Below are 21,354 nucleotides of genomic sequence, written 5' to 3'. Positions count from 1 at the left end.
AGAGCAAAGAATTATCTGGTCCAAAATGGCAGTGGTCCTGAGGTTAAGAAACTCTGCTTTACCTAATCTTATTGGATTCGCATGAGATGCACATGATATTGTCCTTATTTTACAGATGGAAAAGCCGAGTCTCTGAGAGCTCAAACCACTTGTCCGTGGTTTCCTCAATTTGGTATGGGGCAAAACCAGGACTACTCTTGAGTCTTTTGACTAGGTTGCCCGACTCATCCAGGTTTGCCCAGGACTTTCCTGTGTTAGCACTTAAAGTCTGGCATCCCAGGAACCCCCTTGGCCTGGGCATACCAGGATGGTTGGTCACCCCCTACCTTGACTCCAATCCTGTGTTCATCCCTGTACCACGTCGCTGCCTTGCTCCACCTGCCTCAGGTTGCCACTGTGGTCTAGAAGGGACATGGTGGAACCAGGCCTTCTTACGCTCAGGCTGGTACTTTCTTTCTCCTGCCAACTTACCTGGAGAGCATGCCCAGGGAGCATCCAGTGCCCAGACCAAGGTAACCCTGCCAGTCGAGATGTGAGAAGGTTGGAGCACCATGTGGGGGTCACTCCCGGTGCTCCCGTGAATGCCTCCATCACTCATGCTAACACCTGCCCCCCCGCGCTGAGCTCTCACCTCAGAGACCCCAGGTATCCCAGCTTCTCACCGCTCTCCTCTGACATGGTAGCCTTGCTTGCTGACTCCCTGGTCCCCTGCCCATGCTGCTGCCAAATCCTAGCATCTGTCCCGCCTGTGTGACTTTTCTGCCCTGGGCCTGGGTCTTCCGCCTGGAGCAGAGGCTGGGTCTGCACCTTATCTTGAGCTGAAAGGGGTGAGGGGCAGATTTAGGGACCTTGTCTCTGGGTAGTCTGCTGCTGTTGCCCCCAGGACATCTGCATTAACCATTAAAAAATGTATAAGCAGAGGCATAAGAGAGCTGAGCCTTTCAAACACTAGGAAAACCGAAGGCTGTAGTATTAAGCGGGGATGGCCATAACCTGTCTGCTCTTCTTTCTAAAAACCCAAGGCTCCCAGGGCTTATTGAAAGAGGCCATGGAGACCTGGGCTCCAATTACAGCACATTCACTCATCACCTGAGTAACTGACAAGTCTCTGACCGCTCTTCTCATCTGGGAAATGGAAGAAGCGTTCTGCTCCCACATTCCCTATGAGGCTGTCCCGTGAAGCCATGAGCCAGGATGAAAGGGGCACGTGGTACAGACAGTGAGCACCGGATGAAGGCGGCCAGGCTGACACTGCCTGTGTCTCTCTCCCCAGGACATGCCTTACTACCGGTCCCAGTTTAAGAAGTGTGCAGTGGTGGGCAACGGAGGCATCCTCAAGAACAGCCGCTGTGGCCGGGAGATCAACAGCGCTGACTTTGTGTTCCGGTAAAAGGGTCACCCTGGGTCTGCACCTTCCAGTTCTGCCTCGCCCCTTCCTCCTCCTCTGTGCCCTTCCCCCTTCTGGGTATATCACCTAACCATCCATGCCTCTGCCTCCTGAAATGGAAGATGAGGAGGGTAACAGTATGTATGAGGTTAGTATGAGGATTAAATGAAGAAGTTAATCAAATCAGGTGGCTGCTGTTGGGTGCCATTGAGTTGATTTCCATCTCATAGCGACCCCATGTGACAGAGTAGAGTTGCCTCATAGTATTTTCTAGACTGTAATCCTTATGGGAAAACCCTCGTGACGTGGTGGTTAAGAGTTTGGCCGCTAACCAAAAGGTCGGCAGCTCAGATCTATCAGGTGCTCCTTGGAAACCCTACGGGGCAGTTCTACTCTGTTGTATAGGGTCGCTATGAGTTGGAATCAACTCGATGGCAATGGGTAATCTTTATGGAATCAGATCGCCAGAACTTTCTCCTGCAGGGCTGCTGGTTGGATTCGAACCACCAACCTTTTGGTTAGCAGCTGAGTACTTAACCATTTCACCACCGGGGCTATACCATGTTATCTGTGTGACTCTGTAAATATAACAGCAAATATCCCCCCTAAGATATGTTACAGTCCATAGTTATTTGCACATAGTTTTGGAGGTAACATGGGCCCTTTCTCCAGACATTGTCATCAACAGCAGTGCAGCAGCAGTAGCAAAGCCTTACTGAGTGCCTGTTATGTGTGCACCAAAGCTTGTTGAGTCCTCACCATGTTCCAGGCATTGTCATACTGGATGGCATCGTATTAGGAAAGAGCACTGATGGAGCCAGACCAGCCTGTTCTGCACCTGTCTCTAACCACCTAATAGCGGCAAGTCCCTTGACCTCTCTGAACGTCTTATTTCTCATTTACAACCCAGGGACTCTAATATCTACCACCTGGCACAGTGGTTAAGAGCTCAGCTGCTAACTAGAAGGTCAGCAGTTCAAATCCACCAGCTGCTCTTTGGAAACCCTATGGAGCAGTTTTGTTCTGTCCTATGGGTTGCTATGAGCCAGAATCAACTCAACGGCAATGGGTTTGGGCTTTTTTTTTTTTTTTTTTTAAGGTTGCTGAGGGCAATGGTCAAGTGCTTGGCTGCTAATCAGAGTCAGCAATTTGAACCCACCAACTGCTCTGCGGGAGAAAAGACCTGGTGATGTGCTCCTATAAAGATTTTGGCCTAGAAAGCCCTATGGGGCAGTTATACTCTGTCTTATAGGGTCCCTATGAGTCGAAATTGACTCAGCAGCACACAACAACAACAACAATTATTGAAAGGAGCCCTGGTGGTGCAATGGTTAAGTACTCAGCTGCTAACTAAAAGGTTGATTGTTTAAATCCACCCAATGGTTCTGTGGGAGAAAGACCTGGAGATCTGCTCCCTAAAGGTCAGAGCCTAAAAAGTCCTATAGGGCACTTCTATTCTGTCACATGGAGTTGCTGTGAGTCGAAAATGACACCTGCAGCAACAGCAAAGGTTGTTGATCTCTTGTTTAATCCTATGAAAGTTCCTGGCATGTCATAGATGTTCGATAAGCGGTAGTCATCTGCAGACTCATCCCTTGTCTTTAAGAGAAATATAAACCCTGCCTTCCCTGATGGTCTGATAGACAGGGGTGGGGTTGCATTATGAGACAGGTGATGGTCCTGGCCCTGTTAGAAAAGGCCATGTAGAAACTTGACTTAGTCATCTTGTACTTTTATAACAGAAATACCACAAGTGGATGGCTTTAACAAAGAGAAATTTATTCTCTCACAGTCTAGTAGGTTACAAGTCCAAATGCAGGGTGTCAGCTCCAGGGGAGGGCTTTCTCTCTCTGTCAGCTCTGGAGGAAGGTCCTTGTCCTCAATCTTCCCCTGGTCGAGGAGCTTCTCAGGTGCAGAGACTCTGTGTCCAAAGGACGCGCTCTGCTCCTGGTGCTGCTTTCTTGGTGGTATAAGGTCCCCAAGTCTCTGCTTGCTTCCCTTGCCTTTTATCTCTTGGGAGAAAAAGGGTGGTGTGGGCCACACTCCAGGGAAATTCCCTTTACACTGGATCAGGGAGGTGACCTGAGTAAGGGTGGTGTTAAAATCCCACCCTAATCTTCTTAACATAAAATTATAATCGCAAAATGGAGGACAACCACACAATACTGGGAATCATGGCCCAACCAAGTTGACACATTTTGGCGGGGGACACAATTCAATCCATGACAAAACTCATGGCTTCTCCTTGAATAAAGGGTCCTGTTAAACCCCTAGTTTCCCCAAGAATGAAGGACCAGATTCTTAACATGGCGACCAGTCCCTCATGGTCTGGCCACTTCTTCCGTCTCTGACCTCAACTTGAACCACTCTCTCCTCACTCTGTGCTCCAGCCACAAGGCTTCAGCCACTCATTCCCTGAATGCTTCATGCTCCCTCCCACCACAGGGCCTTTGCACAGATGCTTATAACCTTCATATTTGCCCAGTTAACATCTGCTCATTTTCAAAACTTACTAGTTCATTTACTATGCAGTATTTGATACATATGAAAAATATTTGTACCACATAGGTAAGTACGAAGGAAAGTAATCAAATGAATATCTGTGAACCAACTACTTAAGAACCCAGACATTCTCAAAGCCATTAATCAACTCGTATGCTCCTTCCCCATCCCACCTCTGCCTTGCCCAGAGGTAATCACCACGCTGAATTTTTTACTTGTTAAAAATGGTTTTATCACATGTAGATATATCCCTAAGTGATTTATTGTTTAATTTTGCACTTAATTGTGCTCATGAGGAACCTTTACATAGATCAAGAGGCGGTTGTTCAGATAGAACAAGGGTATACCAACTGGTTTAAAGTCAGGAAAGGTGGGTATCAGGGTTGTATTCTTTCACCATACCTATTCAGTCTGTATGCTGAGCAAATAATATGAGAAGCTGGACAATATAAAGAAGAACGGGGCATCAGGATTGGAGGAAGACTCATTAACAACCTGCAATATGCAGATGACACAACCTTGCTTGCTGAAAGTGAAAAGGACTTGAAGCACTTACTAATGAAGATCAAAGACCACAGCCTTCAATATGGATTGCACCTCACCATAAAGCAAACAAAAATCCTCACAACTGGACCAATGAGCAACATCATGATAAACTGAGAAAACGCTGAAGTTGTCAAGGATTTCGTTTTACTTGGATCCACAATCAACAGCCAATCAAAAGACGCACTGCATTGGGTAAATCTGCTGCAAAGTACCTCTTTAAAGTGTTGAAGAGCAGAGATGTCACTTTGAAGACTAACGTGCGCCTGACCCAAGCCATGGTATTTTCAATCATGTGAAAGCTGGACAATGAATAAGGAAGACCGAAGAAGAACTGACGCCCTTGAATTGTGGTGTTGGCGAAGAATATTGAATATACCATGGACTGCCAAAACAACGAACAAATCTGTCTTAGAAGTACAACTAGAATGCTCCTTAGAAACAAGGATGGCAAGACTGCGTCTTACATACTTTGGACATGTTGTCAGGAGGGATCAGTCCCTGGAGAAGGACATCATGCTTGGCAAAGTACAGGGTCAGCGGAAAAGAGGAAGACCCTCAACAAGGTGGATTGACACAGTGGCTGCAACAATGAGCTCAAGCATAACAATGATTATAAGGATGGTGCAGGACTGGGCAGTGTTTCATTCTGTTGTGCATAGGGTTGCTATAAGTTGGAACTGACTCAATGGCACCTAACAACAACAACAGCTACCTTTGTAGCCCTCTGCCCTGTGATCAGAGCAATGGTGGTGCAATGTTTAAGACTTTGGCTGATAACCAAAAGGTCAGCAGTTTGAATCCACCAGTCACTCCTTGGAAACCCTATGGGGCAGCTCTACTCTGTCCTGTAGGGTCGCTGTGAGTCAGAATTGATGGTAACTGGTTTTTTTTGGTTTGGTCCTATGATCACCATCCCTCCTTCCCCTCACCGTCAGCTGCTTCCCGGCATCACCTGTAGACTTACTGACCTTGTCTCTTCTGCAGGTGCAATCTACCCCCCATTTCGGAGAAGTACACCATGGACGTGGGAGTAAAGACAGACGTGGTCACTGTGAACCCCAGCATCATCACAGAGAGGTCAGTAGTCCTCATTTTAGAGCTGCACCATCCAATAGGGTAGCCATTAGTCAAGCACGGCTACTGACCACTTGAAATGGGCTGGTACAGACCGAAATGTGTTATCTGTAAAACGGACACTGGATTTTGGAGACTTCATATGAAAAGAAGGATGTAACATACCTCATTAATCTTTTGTATTGATTACACGTGGAAAATAGTATTTTGAATATATCAGGTTAAATAAAATACAAAAATTATACCTGTTTCTATTTAAATAGAAATATTGCATATATTTAAATATTTATTTAATATGTTGTTGGTTGCTGTTGAGCGGATTGTGACTTCTGGTGACCCCACATGTGCACAGTAGAACTGTGCTCTGTACGTAGGGTTTTCAAGGCTGTGACCTTTTGGAAGCAGATTGCCAGGTCTGTCTTCTGAGGTGCCTCTGGGTGTGTTTAAACCTCCAACCTTTTATTTAGTAGTGAAGTGTTTAACCGTTTGGACTACCCAGGGAACCTATGATATATATAAGGAAATATTTATTGAATAGTATTTAAATAGAAACAGCGGTTACTAGTACATTAAAAATGACATGTGTAGGCTGCAGTATATTTCTTTTGGAGAGCACTGGTCTAGGCTGTCTTCATCTAGAGTTGAGTCAGAGAGTTTTCCAGTGTGTGACCAGGGGCACAGCAGCCCCCTTTGCAGGGTGTGTCCAGGTGTCATTATGCAAAGATCCTGACCACCCCCCCCACCCCCATCCTGGCTCCCCTTGTGGGGTCTTGGAGGCTTTGGAGGAAGGGGCTAATGTGTTGAAACCCCAGCCCTGGGAAGAGTCACCCCATCCTGGCCAGATGAGGGTAAGAGGAAGGGACAGTGGGAGTTATTGAATTGGATCAGATGCTCAGGGAACACCTGTTTAAGAGGTGGGATGGAAGCAGTCAGCAGTCACTTGTGAAGGGGCACTGAGAGAGGTCTGAGGTGAGCCAGGGGCACAGGGCCCTAGGAGCAGGGAGGGCTGTTGAATGTAAAGAAAGGCTGTGAGATGCACCTGGAGGCTGGGGGAGGGAGGGGCTGAGACAGGAGGGCAGCTGCATTTGTTGTGTGTCACTGGGTATCTTGAGGAAGACAGGGCAGGTGAATGGTGTGGGGGCTCCAGGGAAAGCCTTCTTCCCCCAACTGCTTCCCCTCTGAGCGATCCCTGTGGTCAAACACTGGACAATTGAGTTCTGATTGTCCTCCTCCCAATACCTACTTACAAAATACAACTCTGCTGAGAAAGGCCAGGTGTTTACATGATAGGTGAGTGAGGTGAGAGGAGGCAGGGGTGGTGAGCCCCCGTGTCCTTTGAAAAGATCCCAGGGTGCCGGGGTGGGGGAAGCCTGGGGCTCCAGGGCCTGGAGGGGTGGGCGGCTGACCCCTGATGCCGTCACCCTCCTCAGGTTCCACAAGCTGGAGAAGTGGCGGCGGCCCTTCTACCGCGTGCTGCAAGTGTACGAGAACGCGTCAGTGCTGTTGCCCGCTTTCTACAACACGCGCAACACCGACGTGTCCATCCGCGTCAAGTACGTGCTGGACGACTTCCAGTCGCCGCAGGCGGTCTACTACTTCCACCCTCAGTACCTGGTCAACGTGTCGCGCTACTGGCTCAGCCTGGGCGTGCGCGCTAAGCGCATCAGCACCGGCCTCATCCTGGCCACAGCGGCGCTCGAGCTCTGTGAGGAGGTGCACCTCTTCGGCTTCTGGGCCTTCCCCATGAACCCCTCGGGCCTCTACATCACCCACCACTACTACGACAACGTCAAGCCCCGGCCCGGCTTCCACGCCATGCCCTCCGAGATCTTCACCTTCCTGCACCTGCACAGCCGCGGCATCCTCCGCGTCCACACGGGCACCTGCAGCTGCTGCTGATGGCAGCGCGGCCAGGCTGCCCGGTCCCCACCCACAGCCACCACAATTCCCTTCCTCTCCTTCCTGGTGGGACTGGGAGCCCCAGGCCAGGCAGGGAGAGGCCAGGAGGCCAGGCAGCGCAGGGCCTGGCCTTGAGGGAGCCCCTCCCTCAGTAGTTCAGCTTCGGGCGTGGGTCCCAGGGGGCGGGGAGGCAAGGGTGGGAGCTGGGGCACAGGCAGCTTGAACTGAGCTTCCTGGGCCTCCACCCACGGAGAGCATGCTGCTGGGCCACACCCCAAAATCAGGGGGCCCTCAGGGGCTATTGTGAATAAAGCACATTTGCACTCAATTTTAGCAATCGAGAGAGCACAACTGTAGTGGCCTTGTCACGGCTAAAGGAAGGCCCTGCAGCAAGTGGAAAAAAAGGAGACAAGACTTTTGAGCACAGTCAGGATTGAATTCAGTCCTTTGTGTTCCTGAGTTTTATACCCAGGCCTCAGCGGCCTATTGCTGTCCAGAATCTCAGAGCTTCATGACCAACCCAGCAGACAGACCTTCCTGTGAAGAAAAAGTGACTCAGAGAGGTCCAGAGACTTACCAGCCAAGGTCAGACCAACAGGCTGGGCTCATTAAGTGAAGCTGTGGCAGACAATGCAAGACGGTTAGGATCGTCCACTAAGACACCATCCACCCTTGCAGACACTTCCTCAGACATACTCAGTCTTGGTGCCTCCAGGTCTAACCCTGCGTTTGATCTTTTGATGAGAAGGAAATAAACCAGACCAGCCGTTTGCACTAAGCTTCTGAGCCAATGTTATCGACTCCATACGTGCTCAGCAATTTGCTTCCTCTTCTGCCTCCTTATTTTCAGCTCTGTTTTAACCAGGAGTTATTTATAAGATCTGTTTCTCTTTATGTTCCTGAACACAGCAGAATCCTGCTATATTGTGTTCCAGCTCTGGTCTGGAAAGCGCTGGCATGTAATGTGGGGAGCCTAGCTGTGGGAGTGAGTCCTGGCCTCCAACACCAGCATCACAGGGGCTTCCGCTGTAAAGGAGGGACTTCCTGTTGCACAGCCTGGTGGCCTCACACACGTGGACTCACACGGCCTCAGGTTCCGTGCCTAGGCTGGAAAGGGTTGATGTGGCATTTCACATCCGAAATTCATTCCCTTTGCTTTCCCTGTAGTGTTTTCCACCATTAATGCAACTGTGCCTAGTAGACAGTTGGTGAATTGTCTTAGAACATAGCTTTGTGGAATCACAGATTGTTAGAGCTGGAAGCCAGTCTACCCTCCTTTCCTCTCTCCCTCCCTTCCTTCCCTTCTCTCCCTCTGTCTGCACCCCTTCCCTCTCTCCATCCATCCCTTAAACATTTCCAAAAAGCCTATTCTGCAGTGGTCTGGATTGGGCTCAGGAAGACGTGATGACAAGGGCGTTATCCCTGTCTTCTAGAGGTGAAGGTGGACCATAGACAAATCCCAGTCCCATGTGCTGAGTGCTCTGGGAGACGATTAGGATCTGTGCTGGCCCAGCAGGGATGGAGCCTTTTATCCGATCACCTCACTTTACAGGTAAAGCAACAGGCCCAGCCAGTGAGACAGGAGAGCACAGACTCCATCCCGGCACCAGGTTCCAGGCTTCTGTCCAGGGCTCCTTTTCTTGGCAAAGCCTCTTCATCTCAGCTTGTGTTTTATGTGGGTGGTTGTCAGGGGAGCGTGCTCAGTGCATAGCACTCTTCTAGGTGCTGATCTCCTGTGAGCCTTCTGAGCTCTGGCCCTGTGGCTTCTATGGCCTTGGGGGAACCTCTGGCTGCTCAGAACCTCAGTCTGCTTGTCTGTAAAGCGGGGCTAGGATTGTGTATCCTGCTTGCCTTGCAGAGAGGAGGGGAGTGGATAGCAAAGCAGAATAGGGCCAAGCCCTCCATAAACTGGGAGAGACTACATGAGGACAGGGGATGGCTATGACTTCTTGGACTCTGCCTATTTCTTCTGAGGAAGGAGCTCCTGGGAAAGGTTCTAGTTAACTGAGCTTCCCAGCCACTTGTTTGTGATTAATTGAGCCCAGTTCTTGAAACCATGAACGTTGGAGCTAGAAGGCTCTTAAAGACCATGTTGTCCCACTAGGAAACAAGCTCAGAAATGAAAGTGACCTGGGTCAAGTCATGCCTCAAGCATCTTCTGAGTGTTGGCTCTGGACAGGAACCCTCTACTGGGAGCCCCCTAGGTAATATTTATGTGCCAGGTAGGTCAGTCAGACATCTGGTCCCCACAGCTGAAGGTGTTGGGATTGGTATCTGCCCCAGCCAACGCCCTTCTCAGAGCTGGGGATGAAGCATGGGGATCTATCCCATGCAGGAGTTGGGAGACCTGGCTTGTGGTCCCAGTTCTGCCTGTGGCACCTGGGGCAGATCCCTTCTTCTCCTTCAGGGTCTCAGCTTCCTCCTCTGTACAGCAAGAGGCTTAGCAAAGACCTCTAGGGTCCCTACAATTGCTACCCTTTTTGTTTGTTTTTGAGGCATTCATTGTGTATGGATCTAAGCCATAAATAACAGTAGTTATTATCATAACAGCTAAGATTGACCGCACTGTCATTCCTGCCAGGCCTGTGTGAGCACTTCTCCGCACATCTCCTGTAATTGTCACAAGACCCCCTTAGGAAAGGACGTTCCCATCAAACAGGTGTCTCAGTGATTTCGTGACGGGCCCAAGGTTAGACATGGTCACTACTCTAGAGATAGGTGTTCCAGGAGGCTGTCATGGGTCCAGGAGGTGGTCTCTGCTCATCTGGTGCCCCCTCAATCCTCCCCCTGGCAGCAGCACTGACCACCCTGTCCCCCATCATAGTAGAATGTGTGCTGTCTGGCACTGGAGGGGAACTGAGGCCATCTCCACATTTTGCAGGTAAGGAGAGATGCCCAGAAAGGGGTACAAGTGAAGTGACAACATGCAGAGTGACTTCCTCATGGCCACATGGCCAGCTAGTGGCTCACTTAGGACTTACCCAGGCACCTGACTTTCAGGGCACGGTCCTCCCACAGCCTGCAGTAAATTGCATGGCCAGTGTTGGTAGGAAAAGCATGCCCCAATGGTTCAGAGCAACCTGGTCATTGACTCCGGAAGCCTCTGACGCATTCCTTGCACTCAGTAACCATCCCACCGTGCAGCATAAAACTACTGATTTAATTCTGATTTAAGGGGAATCGATTCACAAACAAAACCACCGTCATGTCTTCCTTTGTGCTAAATCCACTGCTTCAGGGTTGAAAAGCAGTGAAAACAAGTAAATGACTCAGTGCTTAGCCAAGCGAAAAGGAAGGTGGCTCAAGGTCAGGTGCAGCTTCTGGGGCTGGTTCAGCGAGTTCAGCAGCATTGGCGCTGGCAACTCTGCAGGCTCCTCTAGTGCTGCAGAGAGCACTCAGGCTGGACTTCGTGGAGTGTGGGGTAGGAGCCGGGCAGCACTTTCTGACAGTGCAGGGAGAGCAGAGTGCTGCCTTCAGCCAGTCGCTCAACAAGCATTTATCAGATGTTCATTTTGTACCAGCCATTATGCTAAGTGCCAGGGAGCTGTTGCTAGTTGTACTGTAGTTGATGCCAACTCATGGCCACCTCGTGTGTGCAGAGTAGAGCTGCTGTATAGGGTTTTCTTGGCTCTAATCTGTACAGAAGCAGATTGCCAGGCCTTTCTTCTGCAGTGCTTCTGGGTGGGTTCGAACAACCAATGTTCAGGTTAGCAGTCAAGTGTAAACTGCACCATCTAGGGACTTAGCGATGAGCAAAACATAGCCCCTGCCCTCAGGGAGCTTACCGTCTGTGCAGATGTGAAACAACCAATTCCACAAACACACATAAGAGCTGTGCACAGTGCTATGAAGTCCAGGCTTAGGGATAGTTATCCAGGACAGAGGAAGAGGGGGTGGCAGACATTTATTCTGGATTATGAAGGTTGGCAGGATGAAGATCTTAATTGCCAAAGCGTGGATACTTCTCAGGTCTCATACTTAACATTCATGTAACACTTGGCAGGATGCCCTCTCAGGTCTTTTTGAAGTTCTCTTTTTTGATTCCCAACACTGACTTCCCTCCTGTCTCTGCTCCTTCCCATTTGCCTTTGTTGATTTATCTTCCGTAAAGCTTCTTCAGGGCTTTCCCTGACTATGTGCGTTCCCACAGAAATCACATCTACTTGCAGCCTCAAGTTTCTCCTGTCCTTGCATCTTAAACCTCTTACCTGCAGGTCGATTCTCCCTCTGAGCGTCAGAAGCATACTCACCACGGCCTCCTGAAGCTCTGTACCTGCATGGCATTTCAAACTTCAGTGTGTCCTCAACTGGTTAGTTAAAAGAAGAATCTGGATTCAAATCTGCTCCCACTACTTACTAGCTGTGTAAAACCCCCTGAAGGCTCCAATTTATCATCTGAGAAATGAGGACAGGTACCCTACCTCCCTGGCTGTTTCAAAGTTTAACTGAAATAGTATTGCACAATGACTACCACAGTCCCAGCACAAACTAGACACTCAATAAGTGCAGGGTCCTTCTGCCTTTTCCCTTCTCTAGTCTTTCCCCTGATGAGTGGCTTCACCACACCACTGGCCACTCTGCCTAAAACCTGAATCACCTTTGACTCTTCCTCCTCCTTCACCCTCTATATGTCTATTTGTTCATCAACTCTTGTCAGTTCAGACTCATAAACATCCCTTGAATTCATCCCCTCTGCTACTGACCTAACTCAGTCCCTTCTAATTGATCTCCCTGCTTCAGAGAATTACCTTCTGAAAACACCTTTGATGGTGCCCTTTGCCCTTTGCCTTTGACCAGGTTCCTTACCAGGTCATGCAGAGCATGTCCCAAGTTGACTCATTCATCTTCCCAGAGGCCCTGCTGCCACCTCCCTGCTCCCTCTCCATACTCCTCCAGGTGCTGTGCCTTTGCACAAGCTGTTAGAAGTATCTGGAACACCACACCCCCCCCACCCCCCCCCGGCTTCTCCTCACTGCCTTTGCAGATCTTCAGCTTATGGCCCCTGGATCCTCCCCTTGAAGGTGGGCTGGGCACTCTCTCTTCTGTGCTTTTGCAGCAACCATTGCTGACTTCTGTTAGGACACCCTTATAGCAGATGGCATGGGTGTCACTGTGTCCTCGGCTGAAGGTTGTCTTTTCCCCAAGGTATAGCACTGTATCTGGCTCATCTTTGTGCCCCAGCACTGGCACAGGGCCACACGTGGTCAGAGCTCAACACGTGCTTAGTTCCAAAATGAGGTCTTTGGTTACCTAGTGGGCTCCTGCAGTTCAGGAGACCACGTGTATAAACAGAGTGACACCTTGGAGAAATAGTTAACTAAGAGAATACTCTTTTTTTACTTAATATCTTCTATGTGTGAAGAACTGAACTTTTCCCCAGCTGTCCTCAGGGAGCTTGGGGCCCAGGAGGCTAATGTGTCTGTGCTGTGGTGGCTTACTGCTCCATCTCCCATTCTCTGCTATTTTCTGATTTAAAACAAAACAAAAACAAAAACCAGTTGCCATTGAATCAGTTCTGACAGATGGCGACCCTGTGTGTGTCACTGTAGAACTGTGCTCCATAGGGTTCTCAGTGGGTGATTTTTCAGAAATAGATCACCAGGCCTTTCTTCTGAGGTGCCTCTGGGTGGACTTGAACCTTCAGCTGTTCAGTTAGCAGCTGGGAGGGTTAACCATTTGCACCCCCAGGGATTCCTCTTCTTATTTGCCCTCATTATATTTGTGCTCATCTGCTTCTTGCCTGTTAACCAACCCTTTTCCTCTAGTTTCAACAGAAGAAGGGAAAGACATTTTCTGTTTTTCTTCATATCCTTTTTCTTTCCTTCCATCCACATAACCGTACAGATTTGTCAAGATCTTGTATTGTTGTGGTTGAGGTGAAGGCTGGTCAGGAATGTACAAGGGATTTATGAACAGTGTCTCAAAAATGAGAGGAAAATGCTTTATTTGTTGCCTAGGAAACAGATATGCTGAGCTCTGCAAAATGTCTGCTCTAGGAGCCCCATGGAAGGCCAGGAGCTCTCTTTTCCTGGGGCGGGGGTGGGGAGGGCATGGTGCTGCTCTGAGCTGGACTCCCTTCTGGGAGGAGGCTGGTGGTGGCTCATGGCCAGGCTGGGGCTGTATTGATGGCCAGAGTGCACCAATGCCCAGGGATGGACCTTCTGCAATCTCTTCAAGGTCTGGTCAAGCGAGGCAGGTCTGATTACATCCTAAAAAAAAAAAAAGGCATCCTAAAAATGCAGTGTGCTCTTCTGATGCTGATCACCTGCATCAGAAGCACCTGGGTGCTTGTTAAGAGCCAAGACAATGGACTCAGAGCCTGGGGGTGGGTCGTGATGCCTAGGAACATGGGCAGATTACCCAATAAGCAAGGTAAGCTTGGGTTTACTTGTGCTTACTTCCTCATCTGTGGTGAAGTTTCACATGGGTTTCACCATGTCTGTGCTTACTTCCTCATCTATAGTGAACAACTTCACATGGGTTTCACCACATTTTTGATATAAAAAACATGTGAAACTGTTCACTACAGATGAGGAAGTAAGCACAATTAAGCCCGTGGTTACATTGCTTACTGGGTAATCCATCGTTGTTAGGGATTGTAAATTTGAAAAGAGGCTTTGATTATGTAGGAACATGCTGTGGGACTGGGAGAGAGACAGATGCCAATCATACCTAGAAGTAGAATCTTTGATGTGGTGAAAAAATGTGAAATTGCTCACTACAGATGATCTGGTAAGCAAGGTAAGCACCATGCTTGCCTTGCCTATTGGATAATCTGCCCCTGCCTGGGGACCAGCCTGTGTGACCTCCCCAGGTGATCCTGGAGGGTACAGCCACTCAAGAACCAGTGCCCTGTGGGACGGTGGCTCAGTGGCTGCTGCTAGGTGAGTGGCAGTATCTGGCTTAATATTCAGACTGGAGTCTTGAGTGGGAAAAGAGTGAAAACAAGAATTTGGCATACAACCCAGTGTCTGCTTTTTCTGTAAATATAAATATGAAATATAAACCACGATTAAACTAGCAACAAAAATTAATGGCTCAGGAACCTATAACATTTGCAAAATCTGCTTTAGTGTCAACAGGATCAAAGACTTCTTAAAGAACTGTGTACTGTAGAATCACTTAGGTACCAGCTGCTCTCAAATGACAGTAACTGTTTTCAATGTCCGTAAAATAGAATGGCGAATTTTTGTTTTGCTTTGAGCAGTTGCCCTGGGCCCTCAGTGGGTCCCCAGCTCTTGTTGATCTTGGCACCTTTGTTGAGTGTCAACTTGTCTTGCTTCACTAGCTGGACTTGGCTGTCCTGGCTAGCCAGTGTCCTGAGAAGGTTCTTCTGTGAACCTTCCTTTTTCATTCCAAAGAAAAAGAGAGAAATACAAATCACCATGACTTAGCTCTTGGCACAAAGGATGGTTCCCTTGGCAACCAAATAACTTATTTCCTTCTCCTACAAGATCTGCTCAGCTTTGGGGGGGAAAGCTCTATTTCCTCTAGATTAGTGGGTCTTATTCCCAGGCACACGTTAGAATCACCTGGGGATCTTTAAAAAAACCAATGCTAGGTCCTCACCTTCTGAGAGAACATGGTTCATTTGGCCTGTGGGTAGGGCTCAGTATCTTTATTTTTGAAAATCTCTTTAAATGATTCTGTTGCCTAGTGGTTGAGGGGCATTGCGGTAACGCAGAGGGAATGGATCCCTTGGCAATGTGGCTGCTCATTGGAATCAGTGGAAGAGCTTTGGAAAACTCACGCCTGGACCCAGTTGGCCTGAGGTGTGGGCTGGGTATAGAGGTTTCCAGGCGTCCAGATGACTCTCACATGCAGCCAAGGTTGAGAACCCTATTCTAGATGAGCCACGTTCAACCTTGAACGTGCCTCAGAATTAATTGCGGAGCTTGTTGCTTCCTGGGCCCCTCCCAGAGCCTCTGATTCAGTGAGTCTGGGGTGGGAGATTCCTAACTGGTTCCCGAGTGACATTGTTGCTGCTCCAGGGACTACACGCTGGGGACCACGGCTCTAGATGACCTTATAACTAACTTAGCCCTTTTCTGCAGCACTTTGTTTCCTGGATGGGGGTTGCAGTCCCCATAAACCTGATTCAGGCTTGAGACTTCTTCAAGGTACCAAGACATCATGACATTATGGGATATTTTTAAAGCCAAGTTACATAGGTTTCTCCTCGCAGGGTTAAGGAAGGGCTCAGAGAGTGCCTGAATTAACGATTCATCCATGTCTGGGATTAGGATGCCTTTTCTGACCAGGCTCAGACCGTTGGTGTCTCTAGAGCTCAGGACCAGCGTGTGGCTAGGTGAGGGTCACTTTGTGATGGGTGCTGAGGTAGGGTCCCTGTGTGGTCTAGATGAGGCTTCTCTGTGCCCTGCAGCACAGAGAGTTCCTAGCCCAGCCCTCTGTCCCCCCCATCACACTTGTGGAAAACAGACACAGAAGGTGTAGGTGAGGAACAGTCCACTGAAACAGGGGCTGACCTGGCCCCAGGGGATTAGGGCTCACACTCCATTTCCTTATGCTCTTCCTTCCCTTTCTACCTTCCCATGGAAAAGACTCCAGTTGAAATCAACTGGTTAGTGCTTGCCCCAACCTCTTTTTCCTCCAACCAGAGGCCATTCACCTGTTCCTTTCCTCCAAAGGTGTTGCTTTCCAGTGAAGGTCTCTAAGTGAAAACTTTACCCATGTGCCAGCTCAGACTTCAGTATTCAGCCTGAAGTTTTCAAGAATCCATGAACATCTTGATGCCTCATTAAAGGGGAAATGGTTAATATTTTATTGAAACTAGGTAAATGGTTAATATTTTATTAAAACAAGGTATTGAAACAAGTAAAGGCATGCCTCACTTCCCAGGTAGCCAAGGACTCACATGAAAGAAAATTGATTTTGAGCTTCTGAAAGAGGTGCTCTACAGCTCTGCTTCAAAGTCCAAACATTTTTCTAACAGCAGTCCCTCAGTGTTCATTTTAATTTTACATTCGATTCTAGTGAACTTGGTTCTGGACTCTAATAATTAATAAAGCAAATTAGGAGAGTAGTAAGAGGTGTTAGATATAATAAGAAGTGGCCACTAATAGCCTGATACCACCACCACCTGTTGCCATGAAGTCATTCCCACTCATGGCGACCCCATGAGCGTCAGAGGAGAACTGCGCTCCAAGGGTTTTCAAAATGGCTGATTTTTCAGAAGTAGATCACCAAGTCTTTCTCCCAAGGTGCCTCTGGGTGGACACAAACCTCTAACTTTTCAGTTATCAGCCTAGTGTGTTAACTGTTTTCACCGCCCAGGGATTTGATAATCTAATAGTGATGGCATTAAAAAGAACAAAGCTCTGTATCCGCGGGGAATATGTTCTAAGGCCTCCCGTGGATGTCTGAAACCGTGGATACCCTATATATACTATGATTTGTCCTATACATACATACCTATGATGAAGTTTAATTTATAAGTTAGGCACAGTAAGAGATTAACAACAACAGCTAATAATAAAAGAGAACAATTACAACAATATACTGTGATAAAAGCTATGCAAATTATGGAGTAGGACAGCGTGAGATTTCATCATGCTACGTACTCATTTAACATTTTCTAACCATGGTTGACCACGTGTAACTGAAACCTCGGAAACGGAAACCTCGGATGGGGAGGGGCGGCTACTGTATCTCAGAAAAGGCTAAATGTTCTGAGGTCAGCTGTTGGGTGCTGTTGAGTTGATTCTGACTCGTAATGACCCCATGTGACAGGCTGTAACTTTTACAGAAGCAGATCACTAGATCTTTCTCCTGCGGGGCCACTGGGTGGTTTTGAACCACCAGCCTTTAGGTTAGCAGCTGAACACTTAACCGTTGTGCCACCGGGGGACCTCTGAGGTCAGTTAGTGGGAGGCAAATGGCCCTCTCTTTCTTAATAATGCTGAGGGTAACAAAGCATTTCAGCTCAGTTCATTCTGTGATGTCCACAACCACACAGAGGTACCCGAAAGTTTAAACAATGTTTAGGATAATGTGTTTAAGAAGACAGGGAAGCCTCTTATCCATTCTAGAATTGTTTCAATCCAAAGGCACTTAAAATACACTTACAAAAGTCTTCGTGCTTAAAAGATCAGCTCTCAGTCATCTTGATGTTCACTTAGGTAAAAAGTCATTATGTAACGATGCAGGATGGATGAAATGGGTACTCACTCTTTTGGACTTAAGTTTTTCCTCTGACGTTGGCAACCTTCTCCTGCTACTCCTCCCTCAGGAAAAGAGGGCAGAAGGAGGGAAAATGGGCCTCTTCCAATTCCCATCTTACAGGGGAGCTTCCAGTGGTGACTGGGGCAACCTGCATCCGCACCTCTGCTTCCATCTGCACCCCTGCTTCCAGCTGTTGTTATTGCATGTGGGGGGAGGGGACCAGAATTTCAGCTGGGGCTGGCTCTACAGGGACTCAGGCCTGGGCTTATTTGTGAATTGAAGAATGACTTCTCCCCCCACAGGCGAACACTTCTACTTTCTAACACCTTCAGCACGATTTTCTCGTTGGGTCTCACTCTATTCCTGTGAAGAGGATAGGGCAGATTGTAGCATCTCCACTTCACTGGGGCCCAGAAAGATTACAGTGGAGCTCCCAGGTATGGGTGATTGGTAGTGCAGCCTCTGGTGTTGGGTGCTTAAGCTCCCACAAGGTGGGAGGGGCGGGGTGGGGAAGAGGTGACCATTGTCCTGCTGCAGCTCCCTGAATGGCTTCTGCTTTCTTCCTGTGAGGTTGTCAGGCTGATCTGGAGGCTAGTCCTGTCCTCATACCTGCCCACTGCCTGAGTGGAGGGCCCTGTTTTATATTCAGTCCTCTCTGGGGACCCATGTCCAGGGCAACCCAGAGGCAGCAGCATTATGTGGCTATACCTGGTGAGGTGGGAGGGGAGTCAGTTGTACTTGGCAGAGAGGCACCCAAGGCCTCAGGCTTGAGCCAAGCAGAAGTGTGGAGGGGGTTGGTGTGAGGTCCACCGATGACAATCCTCCAGTGGTGTGGCTGTTTGGGAGAAGGCTGGTGGGGTTCTGCCAGCCCACCCAGGAGCCAGTCCTTCTGCACCCCTTCTCCAGCAGGACCCTTGGCCTTCACTCTGGCTGGCTTCTGAGCCCAAGGCCTCTTCGTAGGGCAGCTGGTCCTCCCTGGAGCTCCCATGCTCCGTACACACATCTTAGGGAGGCAGCAGGGGCTTGGTGGCCTGAAGGTTCCCTTACCAGACCATGGACAGCCTTTCGGAAAGCCATACCTCTTCTTAAAAGCTGTGTTGTTTGAACTGTGAAATACATATATGTCCATATGCATACATACATACAAATGTGTGTGTGTGTAAAATATTTTTATGTCTGTACCTGTAAGATGGGTTGTCTGTGGTACAGTTTACAGTCACACCCCTGCCACCCCCTCTGAAAATAAAGCTAAGACAGACAATGAGGGTTGGCATTGCCCTGGGCCTGCTGTAGCTCCAGCCCAGGCCTGAGGTCAGATTCTGGAGGGGGTGCTGCCTTGGGCTCCCCCGAAGGCAGCAACCAGAGGAGTCTGTCTTCTCAGAACCTCAGGAGCTGGTGGCACTGACCCATGGCTGAGCGGTCCCTTAGGTGTGAACACAAGGTGGCCTTGGGCAGTGGCCTCCGTCTGTCCCTTGGCCCCATCTCTCCCCAGCTGTCCTTTTCCAAGATCCAGGTCAGACTGCACTGTGCTCCACAGAGGCCTTTCTAGCTGGAGAGAAACTGGATCCCTGTGATGGCGTGTGCAGGGAAGGCCCACGCCGGGGATGTGGACAAATGCAGGCTGGCACTGTTCTTAAAAAGCGCCTCTCTTGCTCTGATAATTTCCACTTTACCGTTGATAAGCCATTCAAAGAGAGTTGGGGGAAGGGAGGCCAAAGTTGTCATCTTGTTTTTATGCAACTTCTGTTTCTGGCAACCTGTCCCAGGAACAGTTGTTCACACAAGCTCAGGCAGCAAAATGCTGGCTTGTGTGTGGCAGTCCCTAGCAGTGGCTGCAAAGGTTACTGTAAGTTATGCCTAAAAACATCATCAGGGTACTTTGTATCTCTCACTGTATTTGAAAGGCCCTCAATTTCCACCCAATAAAATCAGTTAATAGGTTTATCTTGCAAAGACTCTTTGGCTGTGTTCCTGTGTGTGTTTTGGGGGGACCTGATAGAGCGCGGAGCCCTGGTGGCACAGTGGCTAAGAGCTTGGCTGCTAACCAAGAGGTCGGCAGTTCAAATCCACAGCATCACCTTGGGAACACTACTCTGCCCTATAGGGTCGCTATGAGCCGGAATCAACTCGACGACAATGGGTCTGGTATTTTTTTTTTTTTTTTTGATGCACACAGCCCAATGTGAGGAGGTGGTCAGGGACTGTGAGGAACTCAGGGCCACCCTGGCACATCTTTGGGCTTTGTCGGGTGATACCTGAAAGTTGATGTCCTTGGATGGTGCAAATGGTTAAAGGCACTTGACGGTAACCCAAAAGGCTGGAGGTTTGGGTCCAACCAGAGGCACCTAGGAAGAAAGGCCTGGTGATCTACTTCCAAAAAATCAGCCGTTCGAAACCCTGTGGAGCACAGTTTTACTCTGACACACATGGGGTCACCGTGAGTCAGAGGCCATGCGATGGCAACTGCTGTTTTTGGTTTCCTTGAGGATTGGTAGATCTGTCTGTGCCTGGCAGGAGTGGCGATCTAACCAAGGGAGCGGGCGGGATCCCAGGAAAGGCTCAGAGGCCACAAGACCAAGTCGGGTGGCATGCTGAATTGACGGTACACAGGACACCCAAGGACTTGGAGAGGGGACTGCAGGGCTTTAATAGCTGGTGGGAGGGCTCCTGAGGCCTGGTGGGCTGTCTGGAGCAGGCCGGGGGAGGCTGACATTTTCATGATCCCTCTGATTTTTTTTTTTCTTGGCTGTAATCAGTTTGTGTGTGTGTGTCTCTGTGTGTGTCTCTGTGTGTGTGTGAGGTGAAAGTTTACAGAGCAATTTAGTTTCTTATTCAACACTTAGTACACAAACTGTTTTGTGACATTGGCTGCAGTCCCTGTGATGTGTCAACACCTTCCCCTTCTCCACTTCCCTTTCTCGTCTTTGCTTTTGGGCAGGTGTTGTACTTGACTGAACTAAGAAGCACATTCCTCATGTGTGTTATTGTTTGTTTTAGAGGGCTGTCTAATCTTTGACCGAAGGGTGAACTTTGGGAGTGATTCCAGTTCTGAGTTAAAAAGGTGTTGGGGGCCATAGTCTTGGGTTCCTCCAGCCCCTGTCAGACCAGTAAGTCTGGTGTTTGTGTGTGTGTGTGTGTGTGTGTGAATTTGAATTTTGTTCTGCATTTTTCTCCCACTCTGTCCCAGGACCCTCTATTGTGATCCCTGTCAGAGAAGTTGGTGGTGGTAGCTGGGCACCATCTAGTTGTTCTGGGCTCAGCCTGGTGGAGGCTGTGGTGCTTGCAGTTCATTAGTCCTTTGGACTACTATTTCCCTGTGTCTTTGGTTTTCTTTATTCTCCTTTGCTCTGGATGGGATGGGACCAGCAGACGTATCTTAGATGGCTGCTCGCAAGTTTTTAAGACCCCAGACACTACTCACCAAAATAGAGTAGAACATTTTCTTCATGAACTATGTTGTGCCAATTGACCTACGTGTCCCCCGAGACCATGGTCCCCAGCCCTCAGGTCCAGTAACTTGGTCTCCCAGGGAGTTTTAGGAAACCCTGGTGGTGTAGTAGTTAAGTGCTTTGGCTGCTAACCAAGAAGTCTGGCGGTTTGAATCCACGAGGCATCCCTTGGAAACTCTATGGGGCAGCTCTACTCTCTTCTAGAGGGTCATTGAGTCGGAATCGACTCGATGGCAACGGGCTTGGGTTTTTTTTTTTGTATGAAGCTTCTATGACACGTTTTGGTGATGTCTCCTATATTGTGTACTGTTTTTC

At 48.8% G+C, this 21,354-nt stretch overlaps 2 protein-coding genes across 6 annotated transcripts in view; both read left to right on the top strand.

Moving 5' to 3' along the window:
• ST8SIA5 (ST8 alpha-N-acetyl-neuraminide alpha-2,8-sialyltransferase 5) overlaps positions 1-9,528 on the top strand; it is a 79,635-nt gene extending 70,107 nt beyond the window's left edge. For all 5 annotated transcript variants that reach the window (XM_049901738.1, XM_049901740.1, XM_049901736.1 and 2 more), the window contains 3 exons: positions 1,274-1,386; positions 5,420-5,512; positions 6,940-9,528. In XM_049901738.1, the coding sequence (XP_049757695.1) occupies positions 1,274-1,386; positions 5,420-5,512; positions 6,940-7,408 (675 nt within the window). In that variant the 3' untranslated portion in view covers positions 7,409-9,528. The remainder of the gene's footprint in view (positions 1-1,273; positions 1,387-5,419; positions 5,513-6,939) is intronic.
• A 4,005-nt stretch (positions 9,529-13,533) lies between these two features.
• LOXHD1 (lipoxygenase homology PLAT domains 1) overlaps positions 13,534-21,354 on the top strand; it is a 186,099-nt gene continuing 178,278 nt past the window's right edge. Inside the window, exon 1 of the mRNA XM_049901744.1 lies at positions 13,534-13,780. Within this exon, the coding sequence (XP_049757701.1) occupies positions 13,534-13,780 (247 nt within the window). The remainder of the gene's footprint in view (positions 13,781-21,354) is intronic.

This window comes from Elephas maximus, chromosome 11 (genome assembly GCF_024166365.1).
Source record: "Elephas maximus indicus isolate mEleMax1 chromosome 11, mEleMax1 primary haplotype, whole genome shotgun sequence".
NCBI lineage: Eukaryota > Metazoa > Chordata > Mammalia > Proboscidea > Elephantidae > Elephas > Elephas maximus.
The sequence above is the reverse complement of the archived record's forward strand: the minus strand, read 5'-3'. Positions and strand labels throughout refer to the sequence as shown.